This window comes from Priapulus caudatus, unplaced genomic scaffold (genome assembly GCF_000485595.1).
Source record: "Priapulus caudatus unplaced genomic scaffold, Priapulus_caudatus-5.0.1 Scaffold2593, whole genome shotgun sequence".
In the NCBI taxonomy this organism is placed as follows: Eukaryota; Metazoa; Priapulida; class Priapulimorpha; order Priapulimorphida; family Priapulidae; genus Priapulus; species Priapulus caudatus.
In genome coordinates, this window is record NW_014579654.1 from 1 (window position 1) to 21,067 (window position 21,067).

Genomic DNA, 21,067 nt, shown 5'->3' on the forward strand with positions numbered 1-21,067 from the left:
TGATTCTGAATTTCGTTTGTGCATTTCGATTTCGATTTTGATTTTGGATGTTTGATTGTGATTTTGCATTTTGAATTTCGATTTGATTTCTTTTTGAATTTGAATCCGATTTGGGATTTGATTTGTTGATTTCGAAGTTTTGGATTTATTGATCCTTCGTTTGGAATATTATGATTTATGCGAGTAATTGTGAATTTGTGTTTTTTTTTGATTGGACTTTACTACTTTCATTTCTGAGGTTAACACGTGCGGAGGCAATACCTGGGATACGTAGTCCCTCCGGGCGCAATATGGCGGCCGCCAGACTTCCGAATCCTCCAACGGCCCACCGCTCCCTTATGAGTACACTGCGCACTTGCAAGAGGCGCACACGATGCCCAGCCGTTAACGCCCTCGCAGCCCCCAGCGCACGTCACCATCGCTATTAAGCTCCCCTATAGGCCCATAGCGAAACGTGTACACTAACTTTATATATCTTCGGCGACAGACAGAATTTGAGTGTATACATTTGCAACAATTCGACGAATACATATAAACACTATTCTAGCCTATGGTGCTCGCCGTAATGTACTACTTTTAGTCTTTCTATTGAAGCCGCCGAAAATAGTTTAATTAATTTACTAACAATAATATTCCGCGAGCGGTATCCCGCGGTAATAGGCTGACATGTAAATAGGCGCAAACGGGCCTATGACGGTAGAAAAGTGACACCAACTGATCATAGCTGGCCGGCAAGCAGCCAACGGATTTGAGTCTACAATCCTAAAAAATTCTCCTACTACTATAACGAAACAAATGTCTGATAAGCTACTGGTTCGCGAAAATTTGAGTTATTTACAGGCACAAATAGCTTAAATTAATTTTCGTTTCTCTCAATACACCCCTCTTATATATTCTTCTATTTTTTACCACACACATATTCGCACCCCACCACGCACCCGCCCGCACCCGGGAGTATCGCAGCCGCCAGCAGGCTACAGTATATCGCAGGCGGCGCCGGCTGCATGGACCGGCTCCAGACACACCATCGTCACCCATCGTATGCGCCCAGATAGGACAATTGAGTTACTATTTCTAAAATCTAGATACACATTAACGAGATCACATGTTCAAACGCCAAATTTCACGGACTTGACCATTACTTGGAGAAAAATCTACACGACGTCCAGCGAACACTTTAGCGGTAATAGCGAATCCCGCTTTGTCGACATCACACACAAATGAAATTTGATAATCATTCAGAACAATAGTCGTGCTTCAAACAACAAAACTCAAAAATTCACAGACAGTAGCCGTAAAAACAACCACAGTACCACATAAGAATTTGTGGTTGGACGCGCGCGGGCCGCGGTCCCTGGCAATGGTTGCCACAGGCTAAGACATGCTGTTTTATACTGATTCTAGGAACAATACCTCTCGCCGGACATTCACCCGCCGTCGGACAAATTACCGCGCTGACTCCGGACATTACCACCGCGGAGGGAGACAATTACGACGGGCCCGATGCCATTTACCCTCGCCTGCCATTCGACCCCCGGGCCGACAATTACCGACCCGCACAATTACCCCCCACGTCGCCATTTAACCCTCGCCGATGCCAAAAAATTCACCGACCGCGCGGACTAATCACGCCCGCGCCACACCACACACAACACAACACAACGTACGCAGCCGGACAATTACCGCCAGCGCGGCATTTACCCTCCGGAACATTTTACTCGGTCGCCCCGGACAGGGCGAGGGGAGGAGCCCTCCCCTGGGACCATTTACGCGGGGGGGCCCCCGGCCAATTAGCCGGCTTGTCGGCCGATGGCAGACATTTATGAGTCCCCGTGCACAAGTTAGCCGCCCCGGACACAAGTTAGCTGCGGCCCGCCCCGCCTGACATTCCTTCCGCGCGGACAACTCACAGCGCCCGTGACCAAGCTTACTGGGCCGCCCGAAACAAATGTTCAGCCAGACCGCGACGCCGGGACCCGAGTGTGTACCGGGGCGCCCCGGACAATAATCACGCGCGGTGGGGCCGGGCCCGGACATACTGTAGACAGTGCGCTCACGGATCAATTACCCCTCGGCACACATTACCGTTATACGCACATTGTTACCGCCGGACAAGTTAGCCCGCCTGCCGGACAGTTTACGCCGCAAGGGCCCGACAAACTGTGCCGCCCAGGGGGAAAAACAAATTTTTATACCCGCGCCCCGAACATTTGACGCCCGGCCCAGAACAAGGTGTCGGCACCCGGCACATTTGACTCGCGCCGGACAGATGTGAACCGCTAGCCAGCGGCGCCGGCGGACAATGTTATCCCCGCCGCCGACAATTAAGGTCTAGATACAATGCTAGCCCGGCCCCACTCCGACTATCGAGTGTGTGAGCCGGAGTCACTATGGTGGAAAGCTGATTAACTGGCAAGCTGTTGAACCGCAGGTGATCGATCAGGGCAGCGAGGCTCGAGAGGAGGGAAGGGAAGAAGGTGGAGTCACTCCGCTCCGCGCGGCACGCGTTCCGTGTGGGTGTGCTGGCAGAAGGGAGTGGGCAGCGGCATTGCCGCCACCGCCTGCCTATCTCACTGCCTCCTCCCACCTTCTCCCCTTCCCTGCCATCCCAACCACCGGTTCCTCACTCTCGTTGTCGTCACCCCTCCCGCCCTCCTCGCTTTCCAACCATCTCCCGACTCATCCTCCGTCGCTCGCACCGTCGGCGTCTCTCCTCTCCTCCTCTCGCTCCCTCTCCTTGCTCCGTCCTGCTCCTTCTCGCTCTCCTCTCTTTCTCCTCCCTGCTCGGTTGCGCTCCTCCTCTCTATCCTCCTCGCCCGTCCTCCTCCTTCCACCCGTCCTCGTCGGCTCCTCTTGACCAACTCTTCGACTCTCCGATCCGTCCCTGCCTCCACCATCGCGCCTGCTCCTCGACTCCTCCTCACACACCTCCCACCCAGACGGCTGTCTCCCCCCACCTCCCCCCGCCTCCTCCTCAATCCAGCCATCCGTTCTTGCGTTCCTCTCTCGACCGGTCCGGCCTGCCTTGTATCCAACGTGTCTCCAAACCCCAATGAATAAAGAAGCACCGGCAGTGAGTAAATGTCGCGAGGGGTAATTGGCGCGGAGCGCGGTAATTGGCCGCCGGGGCACAATGTCGCCGGGGGTAAAAATGTCCGGGCCCGCGGTAATCTGGTTCCGGGGTAATGTCTGCGTGGTTAACATTCCGGGGGTAATATTGTCGCCGGGGGGCAAATGTCAGGGGGGTAAATTGTCCGGGGGCGTAATTGTCCGGGTAGATTGTACGGCGGGGTAATTGTCGCGGGTGGTAAACTGTCGCGGGGTAAATTGGTCCGGGGGTAATTGGTCCGGCGGTAAAAGGTGTCCGGGGGGGGGGTAATTGGCAGGGGGTAAATGTCTGGGGGTAATGCTGTCCGGGGGGTAACATTGTCCCCGGGGTAAATGTCCGGGGGTAAATTGTCCAGGGCTAAAATGTTCCGCGGGGGTAATGTGTCGCAGCGGTAATTTTCGCGGCGGGTGATGTGTTCTCGGGAGTAAAATTCCGGGGGTAACATGTCGCGGGCGTGAATTGTCGCGGGTTATAATGGCATGGGGGTAATTGTCCGGGGGGTAATTGTCCGGGGGTAATTGTCCGGGGGGTGATTGTCCGGGGGGTATTAATTGTCCTGATACCGTTTATATCTTATATGTATCTAAAATTTTAGAAATGTAACCACCTGCGCACCCACCTGTTGGTAGGAAATATGTAGACGCGTTTCTGTAAAGGAAGATAAGGTTTTTATAAATAACGTGTTGGTGGCGTTGCAATGTGTATGGTTGGCGGAAATATGGTGTGTGTTTGGAAACCGACATATGGTTTGACTAAATTGACAAACCGTACACCATAGTGACCTGATAAGATCTGATAAGTCTATTTTGTATATATCCAACGAGCCTATATATACCTATTGGTATATAGAACGTACTCTACTACTAGAAAAATATATAAAACAATAAAACAATAATAATTTATATAAAACAATTAGCATAAATATTAGAGAACCTAGTACGGCATAATATCGAGACCAAATTGCTAGGTACGACGTACAAGGTCTGTTCGCCCATCGCAATGGAAAACAAAAAAACACGAGGAATGAACAGCTGTTCTTGTGTCGGTAGCGATAAAGATGAAACTGAGGAAGATTACGACGAAGAGTCAATACCTCAACCGAGAAATGATGTTTATATATAGCATGCATGATATTGATGTTATTATAGAGATGAAAGACGGGTTATATGAGTAATATGTTTTAATCGGCAATATTCAACTTTATGTAGCTCGATCCGGCGAGATAATTAGGTAGATTTGAACTAGAGTCGGTGTTTCCCCCTTCTCCGTTATATCGATCTATTTTCTACTTCTGATATAATCCTTTTTTGTAACACGTTTAGGTTTCATGCTGCACCTAGACTATTGCTAGAAGCTAGTCTAGAGATAGGGCGGGTAAAGCTAGATTTAAAGCTAGCGGAGTATTATATAACCTATTCTCGTGCTAAAACATGTAGGGTTAGAAGATGAGCGAATATAACTTGTAATTAAAGCTAATGAAGCTACTCTCTGCACCATGCTACAGAATAACAGGGGATGACTAATCACGGAATTACCTATGAACTGAACACAAGCTCCAAACAGCTAACCCATTAAATAACCCAGACTTTGACCCTAGACCCTCTAACATTGACTTCATGTATTTTCATATAGGGTCTGCGTTATTGGGGATCGATTCACAGTAGACGTCAGTACTGTTCTTCACGTTGCTACGCTACTGTTCTACCGTTATATTATAGAGATAGTTTATCACTGGGATGATATATATTTTTTATAATTAGGCCTATATTGATCTTTAACAAATATTATAATTATTTCTGCGAGTGTGTTTGACATAATGATGCAAGTCACACATCTGGCTTAGGAGATGCGAGACACCGGCTAAGTCCTTTTCATAGAAGAAAGTCGGTTTACGGTTAAATGTTTAATCCACGTAACACATAATCACTATACTTGTTTAACCGGTGTGACAACAAAACAAGATGTGTGTAATGGTAGTGTGTTATCGTACTATCGTGAATCGTATAATATAGTATGATATGTTCGCATGCAAGTAAACGCTTGAATGATCATATCTTAAGGATACTCTCGGCGTTGTGCATGAATTTTCATCGATTTTTCGTTTTCAACTTTATTCTATGGCTAACACTATGTGCCACCTGTGTACATGCTAATTTCTCCATATAACGGTACGTGTGAACTGTCAGAGCGTTTTTGCTTATCCGGCTAAGCCGGTATCATTAAGCGTCAACCCTGCTACAGCTGTCATTGCATCAGGAGTAAGATAATATAGGATTATAAGACAATCCTATATTATCTTACTCCTGATTGCATGTATTCATGTACATTCATGGACATCTGTTGTGATCCAACAAGTATCCCACGCCCAAAATAGTTCTAACACCTCGCAACACACCTTGCAATTAACACACGCAGTACATCGCGCGCGTTTGTTGACATATTAGCTTTGTGACGTCAGAATGAGCGGAGTTCGCGCGTTCTGCGATGGTAACCTCGTAACTTCTCAGAATTTCTCAAGGTGCATGGAACATTTTACCAATTTAGTGGTGTCATTTAGTCATGGATATGTCGCAGTAAGTACTAACAATAGATATATTACATACGTTCACCCATTTTGCACACAGGCGGTCACTCATTGTGAAAAATAAAAAACGCTAATTTCTCCGTTTCGATTTCTGACATAGTAGCCGATGTATAAATGGATATTTCTCTGTGATTACAAATCGGATTAATTTAATTTTACACTTGTTTTATTGGTAACATTTTGTGGTAAAGAAGTGCGTCAGGGATTGTTATTAAGTGCTGTATTTTATTAGTTATGCCTCTTTATTCGCTAAAATTTTCAATTTTAACACACAACTTGATTTTTAAGCAGTTTTTTGCATTTTTCTCGGTAAATATAAAAATGAAAGAAAAATCCTGACGCACTATTTTGGTCCATATTGTGCTTAACATGTGGCGAAAATTTTGTATCCTCACTCTTTCTGGTAATTGAGAAATATCCAAAATACCATTTTTACATAAAAATTCAAAATTTGTATGGTAACATAATTAGGTGCTGGAAATTTCATGAAATTTTTTGGCTTGAGCATAGAGATATATCTCCTCCATAAATAAAACAAGTGATTGATTCGATTCATTCGCCAATAAACGTTTAATCTTCACTAGAGCAATACCCGTGAACAACGTGGAGAGTATCCTTAACTAAGTTATAAACCCACAGACTGGGCAGAAGCGCGTACAGATGCTTGCACGACACATGAACATAACTTACGAGTCAAACGGTTGATAGGATGTCAACGAACGCAGAGACCACTGGTAAATCGCCGAGGGGTGATTCTAGAGAGAGCCCGCACATTTGAGTTCGCGGGTTTTGTTCGCCGTGTGCGCGAGTTCGTGGTCGCTCGGCCAATCGGCTCCAGCCCGTTTGCCACTGGCTGTCGTCGTGACCACGTGATATATACGCTCTCTGGGTAAGCAGTATGGTCTGTCTACCAGTTATATATATATAGAACGGCCTTTATCCCTGATTCATAATTATCTATTCTACTAATTTCTCTGTATTACATGTGTTGGCCCAGCGAAACCCGTTAGCTCTTCCCAAGTCTCGCTAACTGTCAACGTTTACAGGATTCAGACAGCGATAGAACATCGATGGCAGTAGTCAAGCTCGTTGCAATGCTTCTCCTTTGTGTAGCTTCAGTAACAGTGCGGACGCAGTTTCTGCAGCAACCGCTCGCCACGGAGGCAGCTGAAGGTAGCAACGTTACGCTGCACTGTAAGCTTAACCTTAGCTATGATAGTAATGGACAAGGTCCAGTGACCGCTCAATGGTATCGTGATAGCCATGCGCTATATATCACTAAAGAAGTCAGATACTCGTACATTGATGACAACATGTACAACACAGGTGACTTCACCATGCATATTTCTAATGTACAAGTTGATCACGATAGTGCAGAGTTCTACTGTGAGTGGCAGCGAGATCAGCTGAAACCGGAAGATAGACCTGTATCTCACACAGCTACGCTAACAGTGCTTGTGCCACCACAGTCGGTTGTCATGTCTTTGATTGGCAGCTCTTCATCACCGGATGGAACGCTACAGTTTTTGTGTGTATCGGAGACCAGTAACCCAGCAGGTACCATCACCTGGTGGCTGGACAACGAATATATCAGCGTTGATTCTAGTCACATCCACAAACCGGGTTCAAGAAATAAGACATCCTCAACAACGAGTATCGTGAATCACACGTTTTCATCGGATGATAATAACAAGCATCTTTTTTGTCATGTCTTTACCCACGATGACTTAGATGTAGAGGTAATAAACAATACCCTATACTTGAGAGACACTGTGACCATCAGCAGCTATAACAACCCTACTGATGATGGCGTAATTATACAGGAAGCCGACAACCTGACGTTAACGTGTAATGCTGATGGCTATCCAGAACCATCTTACACGTGGTTGCACGACGACCAGGGGAGACAAGCTGCAGGCGACGAAATGGCGATAGAGCGAGTCGAGTTTAAAGACAAGGGTTTCTATTCATGCCAGGCGATTAGTGTGTTTGGGGAATACATGTCGTGTAACAAGATGAATGTGACCGTGATCGTGCCAGCAGCGTACGTCACCATGGCAATAGACGGCAATGCTGTAGCAGACACAGAAATAATGCATGCAGGACCGCATAAAGCTAGCTGCACTACAGAGAAAAGTTTCCCGGGAGGAACAGTAACATGGAAACTTGGTGATACATCTGTAGACGAAGCTACTACTTCACATGTCAGTGAAGTTGATGGAACTATAACGACGTACAGCACACTGATGCGTACATTTACCGCCGATGATCACGATAAAATACTTGCCTGTCATGTTGACATCCACGAATCACTCCAGTCACTGTCGGTCGAGGTGCGGCTAAACGTGCAGTACATGGGAGAGGTAAGAGTGAGAGGTGACAATCAGGAAGGCGTAATAACGCTTAACCACGGTAGCACACTATGGTTGCTCTGTACTGCTGATGGAAATCCACCACCAAGTTATTCATGGCTTCACAACGGAACCTTAATAACTGGCGAAGGTAACAGCACCTATGAAAAAGAGTCGGTTACCTATATAGATACTGGCGACTACGTCTGCGCAGCTAGCAACATTGTAGGGATTATCAAATCCACAAACACAATGTCGCTGAACGTTGCTACTCCAGAAAAATGTAACAGTGGTCTCATCGTGGGACTGATCATCGGTAGCCTGGCCATCTTAATCATCGTCATTATCATCGGCTTCTACATGAAAAAGAAATGTGTTTTACCACGAGTCAATGCGTTGATGGGAAGCGCCAAAGATTGCACTGGCGTAAGTGCTACAGCTGTGGATACACCTGAAGGCCCACAAGCGTTGTACCAACCAGGACTCGCTGACGAATGGAATACAAATCAATCAGCAGACGAACCTAGAAACGCTGATTTGCACATACGTCATGTTGAATCTAAAGAGGTCATTTTTAAAGATCATCGGCTTAATACTCTCGTATAAGTGCATAGTTTACGAGTGGCGACATTAATATTTTTATGTATTTGTATTTATTGATTTATACACACACACACACTCCACACTGTGTGTGTGTGTGTGCTGTGGTTGGTGTGCGTGTGGTGTGTGTGTGTGTGTGTGTGTGTGTGTGTGTGTGTGCGCGCGTGTGTGCACGTGTGAAACCTAGTTGTATTGTATAGAATAAAATTATATTATTATATTTAACTACATACCTTAACATATACAACCATAACGTACGTGGCCTGACACTGTTTTTAGAAAGGGTCAGCCTCCGAATCCTCCTCCTCCTCCTCCCCATCCTCTCCCTCCTCATCCTCCTCCTCCTCCCCCTCCTCCCTCCTCCTCCTCATCCTCCTGTTCTTCCTGTTCTTATTCTTCTTCGTCCGCCTCCTCTTCCTTCTCGCCCTACCGTTGTGTACTTACACAACCTTATCACCCACGCACCCTTCACTGCGCTCTACTGCTTTCATATTTTCACCTTTTTATGGGTAAACAGATGATCTGTATGAAGTCTTAGATCTACACCCCGTATTTCGCCAGGTAACAGATCTAGATGTTGTATAATCCTCGTGTGCCATATACACGCGGTTTTGAATAAACAAAATAACTTACTTAGGCTGATAGGGTCTATGTCTCCCTCTCCCTGGGTACGCGGAACGTACCCTGTAAATTCTCTGATATGGTTAGGGTTAGGCGTTTTAGGGTTAGTTAGGGTTAGGTTAGGGTAGGGTTAAGGGTAGGGTTAGGGTTAGGGTATGGGTTATGGAGTAGGCTGTAGGGCGTAGGCGACTCCCTAAGATTCGTTAGTGGAGAGGCGAGTTAGCGTCGGCATATTAGATAGTACCGATGGTTCGTTTCCGAGAGTACCAGGGAGACATAGAGCGCCTGGCAGCCTTACTTATGCTCATGATGTGTCTAATGTCCCCCAAGGGACTTGCCCGGAACGTACCCTGGGTACGGTCCGGTATACCAGAACGTACCCTGGTCACTATTGATATGGTTAGGGTTAGAGAAATTAGGGTTAGGGTTTACAGGTTTAGCGGTATGGGTTCGGGTTAGGGAAGTACGGCGTAGGCGACTCCCTAGACTCGTTAGTGGAGTAGGCTAGGTACGGTCCGGCATATAATATAGTACCAGGGTACGTTCCGGTATACCGAACCGTACCCAGGGTACGTTCCGGCAGTACCCCGGGGGACATAGACCCTATCAGCCTTACGCATACCGTTGACACACCGAACTTTCAATGCGCTTTGATGCGCATTGATGCGCTTCAACGCGGTTATGTAGGCCTACACACCAGATACGGTTGTAATGCGCATCAATGCGCATTATTTTCAATCCACATACGTATGTGGATTGAGCAGTTCGCTTACGGTTCGATTTGGTTCGGTTCGGTTCTGTTTGGCGAATATCACGCCGCGGTGCAAATAAGCGTGCTGATTCCAAATTAGCGCAGTCGAAAGTGGTCTTTGGAGCGCGCTATTTGGAGCGTGATTTAGTGAGCTAATTGCGTTCACACTTGTAAAAAGCTCAGTTTTTCGAGCGGGCTGCAAAAACCGGGTTTTGCAGCCCGCTAATTCGCGCCAGTGTGAACGCCACATTGGTGCGCATTGGTCAATACCGAATTCGGTGTGTCAGTGATATAAAATACGCGGCTTCAGAAATTCGGCATTTAGCGTTCACACGAGAGAAATACGCGGTCGGAAATATGCGGTACGAGATTCGGAATTTCTCAAGCACGGCAAATAATTCGGCATCTGGGAAACCGCGTATTTCAAAAAATACCGAATCTATTTAGATTCCGTATTTCTTGGACCGCGTATTTTGCCTCATGTGAACGCTAAATACCGAATTTCTTGCTACGTGTGAACGCGGCTATAAACACGCTAGGTTTATCCATAGATATAGAATAAACATTGTCTATTCTATATCTATGGTTTATCGTTGAGCGCAAGAACAGATCTGCCTGCACCTTAGTAAGTTCCCGTTATGGAAAATAAGCAGTACCTACCAATACATTTATTCATTCCGAAAAAAACACCTAAATGTCCCGGTGTCCCTAAGATTGTTCAACGAACAATAACTTAAAGAATTCGTCCACTAAATTCGTCCACTAAACCACAAAACTCCTTGTCTCGGAAATCACTCACAGAGTTGTTGGGAAATTTTGAATCGACTAATTCTGACCGATATGTTTGTTATAGGTATGTTGATTCAGCATATATATAATTTCGCTTTTTGGAAAATGTAACGTGCGCATATCTTACATGCATGTTAATGCGATTTCAATACGAAATAAATTACAAACGTCAGTATAAACATCATTTTTTACCACGCTTGATATAGTAACACCCAGTTTAAGTTGGATACACAATAGTCATAATACTGTGATGATAGATGGCAATTATTAAACTAGCTACTAGATTGTAATTGAGATCCGTGCGAGCAAGCCAAATACTGCCGCCACTGACGTTTTAAATCCGATTTAAATATGAATAAATATTATATTATGTGATTTAAATAGTTAGAATCGGCTCATACACTCTGATTCTTATGAGTTCAGCTCAGTTTGAGCTGCGAATAAGATGATTTCAAGATAGCATTTTCCTTCCGGATATGATATATATAATCAGGAGTGAATAAAAACAAAAAAAGTTTTTATTCACTCCTGATGGAATACTACTGTATAATATTATTTTCTGGTAGTGGTTGGAGCTATGTATGTCAATCTGGTTTGATTTGTAGCCTACACGAATTTCGACAAATGACCGTTGCATAATAACTTGATATTATCGCAGCTGTTGCGCTATGATATCGAAGTAACTAAACAGAGCTTGTTTGCTCTTGTTGCGGCGAGAACCAGCTGCCAACCACTTCAGGTGGAAAATCCCGATTGAACTATGGAAAAACATACCCACCCCCCGCCTACACTATAGCATCGTTCACACGAGACCTCGTATTTATGAAATATGAAATCTGAGACAAATACGCGGTATTTGCGAGCTGCGAGCTGCTTTATACAATCAAGCGAACAATGCGAAATAAATAATGCAATACGCACCAACTGTCGATAAAATACGTAGACTGGTCCGCGCTCGACAGTTTCACTCGCATTACACTGGAAACTGGTCGAGCGCGACCAGTCTATAAAATACGCAGGCCTTCACAGAAAATACGGTAATTTAGCGTTCACATCGAGGAAATTGCGCGCGTCACAAGAGATCGGGTAGTTATCTCAAGCACGGAAATTATGCGGGGTCTGGGAAGCCGCGTATTTACATGCAATACCGGATCTGTTTAGATACCGTATTTCTTGGACCGCGCATTTTGCCTCGTGTCAACGCTAAATACCGGATTTCTTGCTACGTGTGAACGCGGCTTATGGCATTTACACTACACAGCACTACACTTCTTTCCATCTCTATTAGTACTGTACGCGCTCCACTAATAACGGCAGGCATGCTTGGTAAAGCCTAATATGCGAGTTCGTAATTACAGTCTGCGCATGCGCAAATTTTGCCACGAATTTTTCCGGATTAGGTCATTTGTGAAAAACATTTCGTATTTCGACTGCACAGTACACATACGCATGCATGTGTGTCGTTGTGATGCTACAGTATTCGCGTGCGTGCGTGCGTACACGTGCGTGCGTGTGCACGTGCACAGAATATATGTACATATACGCACTGAACCGAGAGCGCACGTCGCACTCGAGATTTCACCGATTTTTCTCAATGACCCGGTGACCTGTGACGTCATACAACCCCTTGGCTAACTAGGAACTCACTTATTACCGGCGGATTGAGAATCACGCGGTTTGAAATACACGCCGGTAATATGACGACTAAGCTAAAGCATGACTAAGTTAAAGCTCAATTAAGCTAAAGCTCGACTATGCTAAAGCTCGACTAAGTTAAAGCACGACAAAGCTAAAGCTCGAATAAGTTAAAGCACGACAAAGCTAAAGCTCGACTAAGCTAAAGCTCAATTAAGCTAAAGCTCGACTATGCTAAAGCTCAACTAAGTTAAAGCTCGACGAAAAATACATGCGCGCATACTTCTACCAACCGGCTAATTTAAACAAAACTAAAAGAAATTAAATCTGAAATTTCACATTCAAGTCCACAATTTATTGTCATATGACACACATTTCTACGTTTTTCAACAACATACAGTTTCTACACTGTACAAAACATAACTTTACACAAATTTACAGACACCAGCATACAATGATTGCGCAAGTTAATACATAGACTGTAGAGCTGGGAGATGGGGATAAAGGTGAAAGGAAGAGTAGGGCGTGGTGAGAGAAAAGGGAAGCACATATGAAATTTAACGAAGAGAACAATATTGTTCGAAACTAATTACTCTAGCACATTATTTCAATGAGGTTAAGTTTTGGATGCTACAGCTTTCATTCCACTAGGTAACTGTAGTAGCTAAATCGAATATAGTTCTGCCCTCTTTAAATCGCAATTAGAGCAGATGCGACAGATATATATACAGGATAGTTACGCGGGAAAACAAAAAGAAACCAATCGATTCATCACGAAGTAAACCTTATCCTAAAACGAAACAATATATCAAAAGCCTAAAAGAAATCAGGTCCGTTCATAGCAGTATCACCATCAATAGCACATTTCATTTACATAACGTTATAGTTAAGTGGGAGAAAACATTCGCAGGTATATCTCACACCAAGGCGTTATACGGTGCAAACAATTCATATTTCACGATATTGATCTAAATTTGCATGGTAGTAGGAGGTTATAGTTTATTTTTAACGAACCAAACATATACAGCACACATTTTCAGCATATGCAAAGAGAAGACGCAATACGCCTGACAGGTGCCTTACATGGAACATCTCCATCAAACATGATATGCATACGACACCAATGTTCGGTGCAGTGTCGATCTGTCAAGTTCAAAGATAGCACATCACAGCAAACCAGGTATTTGCTAAACTAATACTATTGAAACAAATGCAGAATGAGAAATAATCAGTCAAGAGGAAGAAATGTTAGAGCTAATAAATCAGCTTCGCAATAAGTCATGTAGTAACAATTAGAATGCTAGAATTGTTCCCTATACTACAGTATATTCTATATAGTATATACAGAGTGTTCATAGATAAAGCACATACTGAGAGGTGACAGCGAAACACATGTTGTGAGTTTACTTATTCTTGCATGAAACTCAAATCTTTCCAACCTAATCTGAACGTTATTACGGGTCCCGTAACTATATTGAGTAAAGAATAAAACAAAAGTATCAGTATATATACATAATAAACATCTAGATCGGCGTGCATACACTAATGCTAAAATAGCGCCAAACTCCAGCTATATATTATAATATGTCCTAAATCGGGTCATATATGTTTCACTGGGGGCACGACATATTTACCATCCCATGATTTCGCGAATAAAGAACACGACATCTTTCAATAACTTCACCTCTGATTTCGTGGTATCATACTAAACCAGAAATGCCATTGTATATCCGAACTATAGGACGCACTGTGTATGTGTGCCGTGTGTGAGATTAGTAACCGGGATGAAAAATGTGATTTCCTTACTCGTGATATTGTGGCATCTGATAACTACTGTTATCTGATCGCGAATACGACATTACAGATCTCGAAAACTATTGCTGAAGGGGTCGTTGTCGTATATGTAGTACCCGAGGTGTCGGCGAGTATGTCGCCTACGCCTACTCCCTATATAACCCTAACCATATCAGATAGTTACCTCGGGTTCATATTATACGCCATTATACGACAACGACCCTTCGTCAAAAACTATTACGCATGAGCTGGTAAATGGCATTAACGTGACAGTGTACTACAGTATGCTGCGGGAAGCATACCACACACTGTGCTATATACGTGGCATATGTTGCGTCACTCAACGACAAGAGGTGTACTAGAGCTATAACATCACAAACTGCATGGTTCACTGAGAAGTTTTCACGCAGAAAGACGAAACGTAACGGGAATCAGCACGAAGCTCACCGTGTGCGGGGGTGTGAGATTCCTACTGAGCACGACACTCACGCTCCGTGCTCAGCATGAAGCTCACCGTGTGCGGGGGTGTGAGATTCCTGCTGAGCACGACACTCACGCTCCGTGCTCAGCACGAATCTCACCGTGTGCGGGGGTACAGGTACAATTGGCGTGTAGCATTATGATTAGTGTGCTGATAAACAAGGCGCGCGGCGTATAACGCGCTTTTATGATTTTTTGATTAAAAAAATCCCAGCGAGATCGGGTGCCGACGACGCCCTAGTCATGGCTACCTGTAACCACTCGCCCTCCACCCTATCCGGCGAACAAATCCGACCGCATCTTTTCCAGAGTCGGCGTTTTCAAAAGCTTTGCCCCACACGCGACATATGCCAACTACAGTCACGACAATTGTCTTTGCTGATATGAGCTTATAGTAGTAATTGATATGACAATTGGCGCGTGATAGCAAACTCATATACATGCATCCCGGCTAGTATAAAATGGAAACGATTTATTTTGGGATGCGGAATTGGACCATGTTAATTATCCTACAGCTGAAAAATACCGGATGAAATTTCCATGAATCGTGAATAGAAGGCAACCGGGACGTGGAAAACCCTAAATTATTATTTAACCGGGAAGTGAGAAGTGGGATATTTTTTACCCTGGAAACTGAAAATCGATCTCCACCTCCGTATCCCCGGTGATATAATGAAACCACAAAAATAATTGTTAATGAGCTAAAAAAATAAGGAGAAGCATAAGAATAAGAGGGATAAGGTTCGTAACTGCAACATAGTACAGCATAGGACCGGATAATCAGTTTAGAAATAATGTCTAAATGCGATCTTATCAACGCTTATTTGAACAGCTGCTGAAAAAAATTACCGAACTGCTATATATATATATATACAATCAAGAGAACACTGCATATAATATACATAAATATACATTACATCAGGAGCGTATAATGACAAATATCTTGTCATTATTGTAACAAAAATTTATTACTGTCATTACTGTGACAAGTCATTACTGTGACAAAGTCATTACTGTGACAAGTCATTACTGTGACAAGTCATTACTGTGACAAGTCATTACTGTGACAAAAATTTGTCATTATACGCTCCTGATTACATATATAACACGTAAAGAATAATACATTTATAATAATTAATAAGATTATAGGTTATAAATATGCGAGAATACGCCCTAAACATCAAACATGCGAAACCCCCATTTCAAGGTCGCATTGCCAAATTGCATTGGTCAAAGTCTCAGATACACTAATGCCAACAGCGGTATGGTGTACGGTTTGTCAATTTAGTCCAACCATATGTCGGTTTCGGCACGTTAATTCCGGCAGTACCCTGGGGGACATAATGTACTGATGCTGCGCTGATGTACGGTTTGTCAATTTAGTCAAACCATATGTCGGTTTACAAACACACACCATATTTCCGCCAACCATACACATTGTAACGCCACCAACATGATATCAGAAGCGTATAATGACAAATTGTCATTATACGCGTCATCATACAAGTTGTCATTATACGCTCCTGATGATATTTATAAAAACCTTATCTTCCTTTACAGAAACACGTGTACATATTTCCTACCAACAGGTGCGTGCGCCAATGAACCACAATTCCCCCCACACAAGTTTGCTAAACCATAGTAGTAGTTGGTCAGCGAACGATACAAGTAGTTTGCAGAAACATGGTTTTCCGCGCGCAGTGTGCAACCTATGACTATAGTGGCCGAGGGCTGCCACTACAATTTTACCTCTGAAATAAATAAAAGCAAAAAAAAAAAATTTAAATCAAAATCAAACTCTGCCTGGTACTATCTAATATGCCCGGACCGTACCCAAACACGCCCTACTCCACTACGAGTCTTAGGGAGTCGCCTTACGCCTACTCCTAAACCGCTAGCACCTAATCTAACGCCTTAGACCGCTAACACCTAGCCTTAGCCCTGAATCTAACCCTATAACAATCAGATCAGTTATAGGGTAACGTTCGGTATACCCGGACCGTACCAGGGTACGCTTCCGCGCGTCAACCCTGGGGGACATGATGTACATGATGCTGCGCTGATGGTCACGGTTCGTCAAGTAGTCAAACATATGTCGGTTTACAAACACACCCATTTTCCGCACAACACATTGTAACGGCCCACCGAACAACGTTATTTATTAAAAACATTTATTGTATCGGCCCGGCTCTGCCTTCTTTATAACGCTCTGATTATATATATTATTATATAGTATATATATATATATATATACCATATAGTATAAAGTATATCTATATATATAATATATATATATATACTATATATATATCTATATATACTATATACTATAGCAGTTCGGTTATCCCAGCAGCTGTTCAAATAAGTCGTTGAATAAGATGCGCATTTAGCATATTAGTTTCTAAACTGATTATCAGGACTCCTATGCTGTACTATATGCAGTTTAGAAACTTATCCTCTTATTTCTTATACTTCTCCCTTATTTTTTAGGGCTCATTAACAATTCATTCTGTTGTGCGTTTCATTATATCGACCGGGGATACGGAGTGGAGACCGATTTGTATCAGTTTCTGCACGGCGTAAAAAATACTCCCACCCACTTCCTCTACTTCTCGGTTAAATACATAATGTAGGGTTTTCCACGTCCCGGTTCGGCCTTTCTATTCACGATTCATGTAAATTTACGGATATTTTTTCAAGGGTGTAGGATAATTAACCATGGTCCATTCCGCATCCCAAAGTAAATCCGTTTCCGGATTCCTATACTAGCCGGCATGCATGCTAATATGCGTGTTGCTATCAGGCGCCAACTTGTCATATCAATTAATACTATAGCTGCATATCAGCCAAAGACAAGTTGTCGTGACTGTACTTGGCATGTCGCGTGTGGGCGCAAAGCAACTATTGAAAACGCGCTCTGGAAAAGATGCTGTCGGGATCTTGTTGCCGATAGGGTGGAGGGCGAAGTGTTAAGGTAGCCTGACTAAGGCGTCGTGCGGCACGCGCATCTCGCATGGGATTTTTCTTAATCCAAAAAAAAAAATTCCCAAAATTCAAAAAGCGCGTTATAACGCCGCGCGCCTGTTTATCAGGCACACTAACATATATGCTACGACGCCAATTGTACGCTGTACCCACCGCAAGCCACGGCTGAGACTCGTGCCTGCGCACCGGAGCGTGAAGTGTCTGCTCAGCAGTGAATCTCACCCCCCCGCACGTTACTTTCATTGCCTGAGCCGGAGCGTGAGTGTCGTGCTCAGTAGGAAATCTACACCCCGCACCCGGTGAGCTTCGTGCTGATTCCGCGTACGCTTTCGCTCTTTCTGCGTGAAACTCGTCAGTGAACCCATGCCAGTTTGTGCATGTAATAGCTCTATACGAGCCTGCTTTGTCGTTGAGGTGCGCAACATACTGCCACGTATAATATAGCACAGTCGTGTGGTATGCTCCGCAGCATACTGGTAGTACACTGTCGTTTAATGCCATTTACGAGACAGCTCATAGCGTAATAGTTTTTGAGAAGGGTCGTTGTCCGTACTAATGGGGCATATAATGAGACGCGCGAGGTAACCTATCTGATGATGGTAGGGTTTATATGGTGTTAGGGTTGAGGGGTTAGGGGTAGGCGTAGGCGACATACTCGCCGACAGCCGTTGGGTACACTAGAAATCGACACGACCTATCAGCAATAGTTTTTCCGGAATCGTGATGTCGATCGCGGATCAGATAACAGTAGTTATCAGATGCCCATACACGAGTAAAGGAAATGCACCTTTTTCATCCGGTTACATCTCACACACGCGCAACACATACACCAGTGCGTCCTATAGTTCGGCTATACACTGGCACTTTCTCTGGTTTAGTATGATACACGAATCAGAGTGAAGTTGAAGATGTTCGTGTTCTTTATTCGGCGGAACTCATGGGGATGGGTAAGTATGTCGTGGCCCCCAGTGAAACATATATGACTCCATTAGGACCATATTATCAAACGCCATATATAGCTGGAGTTTGGCGCTATTTTACATTAGTTTATGCACGCCGATCTACGATGGTTTATTATGTATATTATACTGATGTTTGTTTTATTCTTTACTCAATTAGTTTACGGGGGACCCGTCAATAACGTTCACTTAGGCTGGAAAGTTGGAAGTTTCATGGCAAGCAGATAAGTAGAACTCACGCAACATGTGTTTCGCCTGTCACGAATCTTCAGTGATGTGCTTTATCTATGAACAGCCTGTGATACTACTAAATCGTAGAATATCACTTGTAGTATTAGGGAACAATTCTAGCAATTCCAAATTTTACTACAGTGACTTTTGCGAAGGTAGGCGATTATTGAGCGTCCTAACATTTCTTCCTTATGGACTGATTATTTCTCATTCTTGCGCATTTGTTATCAATAGTATTAGTTTCAGCAAAATACGTGTTTGCTGTGATGGTGCTATCTTTGAAGCTTGACAGATCGCACTGCACGAACATTGGTGTCGTATGCAATCATTTTGATGGAGATGTTCTCATGTAGGCACCTGTCAGGCGAGTTGCGTCTTCTCTTTTGCATATGTCGAAATGTGTGCTGTACTGAGGTGTTGGTTCGTTAAAAACTAACATAACCTCCTACTACCACATGCAATTTAGAATGAACATCGTGAGATAGAACTTGTTTGGCACGTATACATCGCTTGGTGTGAGAATATACCTGCGATGTTTTCTGCCGACCTAACTATAAGTTGAATGTAAATGAATTGCTTACTTGAGTGACGTGATACTGCTTGAAGGGACTGAATTCTCTTTTAGGCTTTGATATATTGTTTGTTCTTTAGATATCAGGTTTACTTTCGTGATGAATCGGATTGGTTTATTTTGTTTTCCCCGCGTAACTATCCTGTATATATAGTGTTTCGCATTGCTGCTAGAGTTGCGATTTTAAAGAGGGCAGAACTATATTCGATTTAGCTACTACAGTTACCCGAAAGTGGAATGAAAGCTGTAGGCATCCCAAAACTTAACCGTCATTGGAATAAATGTGCTAGAGTCACTATGTTTTCGAACAATATGTTCTCGTTCGTTAAATTGTATAATGTGCTTCCTCTTTCTCTCACAGCGTACCCTAACTCTGTCCTTTCACCTTGATCCCTCATCTCCAGCTCTACAGTTCCTATGTATTTAACTTGCGGCAAATCATTCTTTATGCTGGGTCTGTAATGTGTGTAAGTTATGTTCTTGGTAGGCAAGTGTAGAACACTCGTATGTTGTTGAAAAATCGTAGAAATCGTGTGTCCCATAATAAAATAAATTGTGACTTGAATGTAAGTTCCAGATTTAATTTCTTTTTAGTTTTGTTAAATAGCCGGTTGGTAATAGCGCGCATACGTATTTTTCGTCGAGGCTTTTTAACTTAGTTGAGCTTTAGCATATCGAGGCTTTAGCTGTAATCGAGGGGCTTTAGCTTAGTCGAGTCTTTAGACTTTGTCGTGCTTTAACTTATTCCAGCTATTAGGGCTTTGTCAGTGCTTAGACGTAGTCGAGCTTTAGAATAGTCGAGCTTTAAGCTTAGATAATTGAGCTTTAAAGCAGTCACCCGCGCTTTAGCTTAGTCGTCATATTACGCGTGTTTTTCAAACCGCGTGATTCTCGAATCGGCCGGTAATCAAGTGAGTTCGCTAGTTAGCCAAGGGTTGTATCACGTCATCAGGTCACCGGTCATTGAGAAAATCGGTGAAATCTGCGAGTCGAGTGGCGCTCTCGGTTCAGTGCGTATATGTACATATATTCTGTGCATCGTGCAAAGCACGCGAAGGTCGCACGTGTACGCCACGCAGCGCACCAGAATACTGTAGGCATCACAACGACCCAATCGCATCGTATGTGCTACTGTGGCGTCGAAACTACTCGATAATGTTTTTCACAAATGACTAACCGCAAAATTCGTAGGCAGAAATTTGCGCCGCAAGCTGTACTTAGAACTCGCATATTAGGCTTTACCAAAGGCATGCTGCCGTTTATTAGTCGCGAGCGGCGTACAGTAATAATAGAGATGGAAAGAATGTGTATGTGCTGTGTCAGTGTAAATGCGATACAGCCGCCGTATCAACGACGGTAGCAAGAAAATCCGGTATTAGCGTTGACGGAAGGCCAAAATGCGCGTCCAGAGAAATAAGGTATCTCAACAGAGTCGGTATTCTCAGTACAATACGCCGCTTCCCAAGACCCGGCCCTGAATAATTTGCCGTGCTTGAGAAATACGGATGCTCTTGGCCGCGCATTTCCTCGTGTGACACGCTAAATACCGGTATTTTGAAGCCCGCGTATCTTCATTCTCTCTGCACAACAACATAACGGAGGAGGAG

At 43.9% G+C, this 21,067-nt stretch overlaps 1 protein-coding gene across 1 annotated transcript in view; it reads left to right on the forward strand.

The window, feature by feature from the left end:
* Positions 1–6,402: 6,402 nt before the first annotated feature.
* The window catches only part of LOC106818857 (hemicentin-1-like), a gene marked incomplete at its 3' end in the record, with an annotated part of 19,104 nt that continues 4,439 nt past the window's right edge, over positions 6,403–21,067 (forward strand). The window contains exons 1-3 of the mRNA XM_014823528.1: positions 6,403–6,427; positions 6,807–7,432; positions 7,670–8,470. Coding sequence (XP_014679014.1) covers positions 6,403–6,427; positions 6,807–7,432; positions 7,670–8,470 — 1,452 coding nt within the window. The remainder of the gene's footprint in view (positions 6,428–6,806; positions 7,433–7,669; positions 8,471–21,067) is intronic.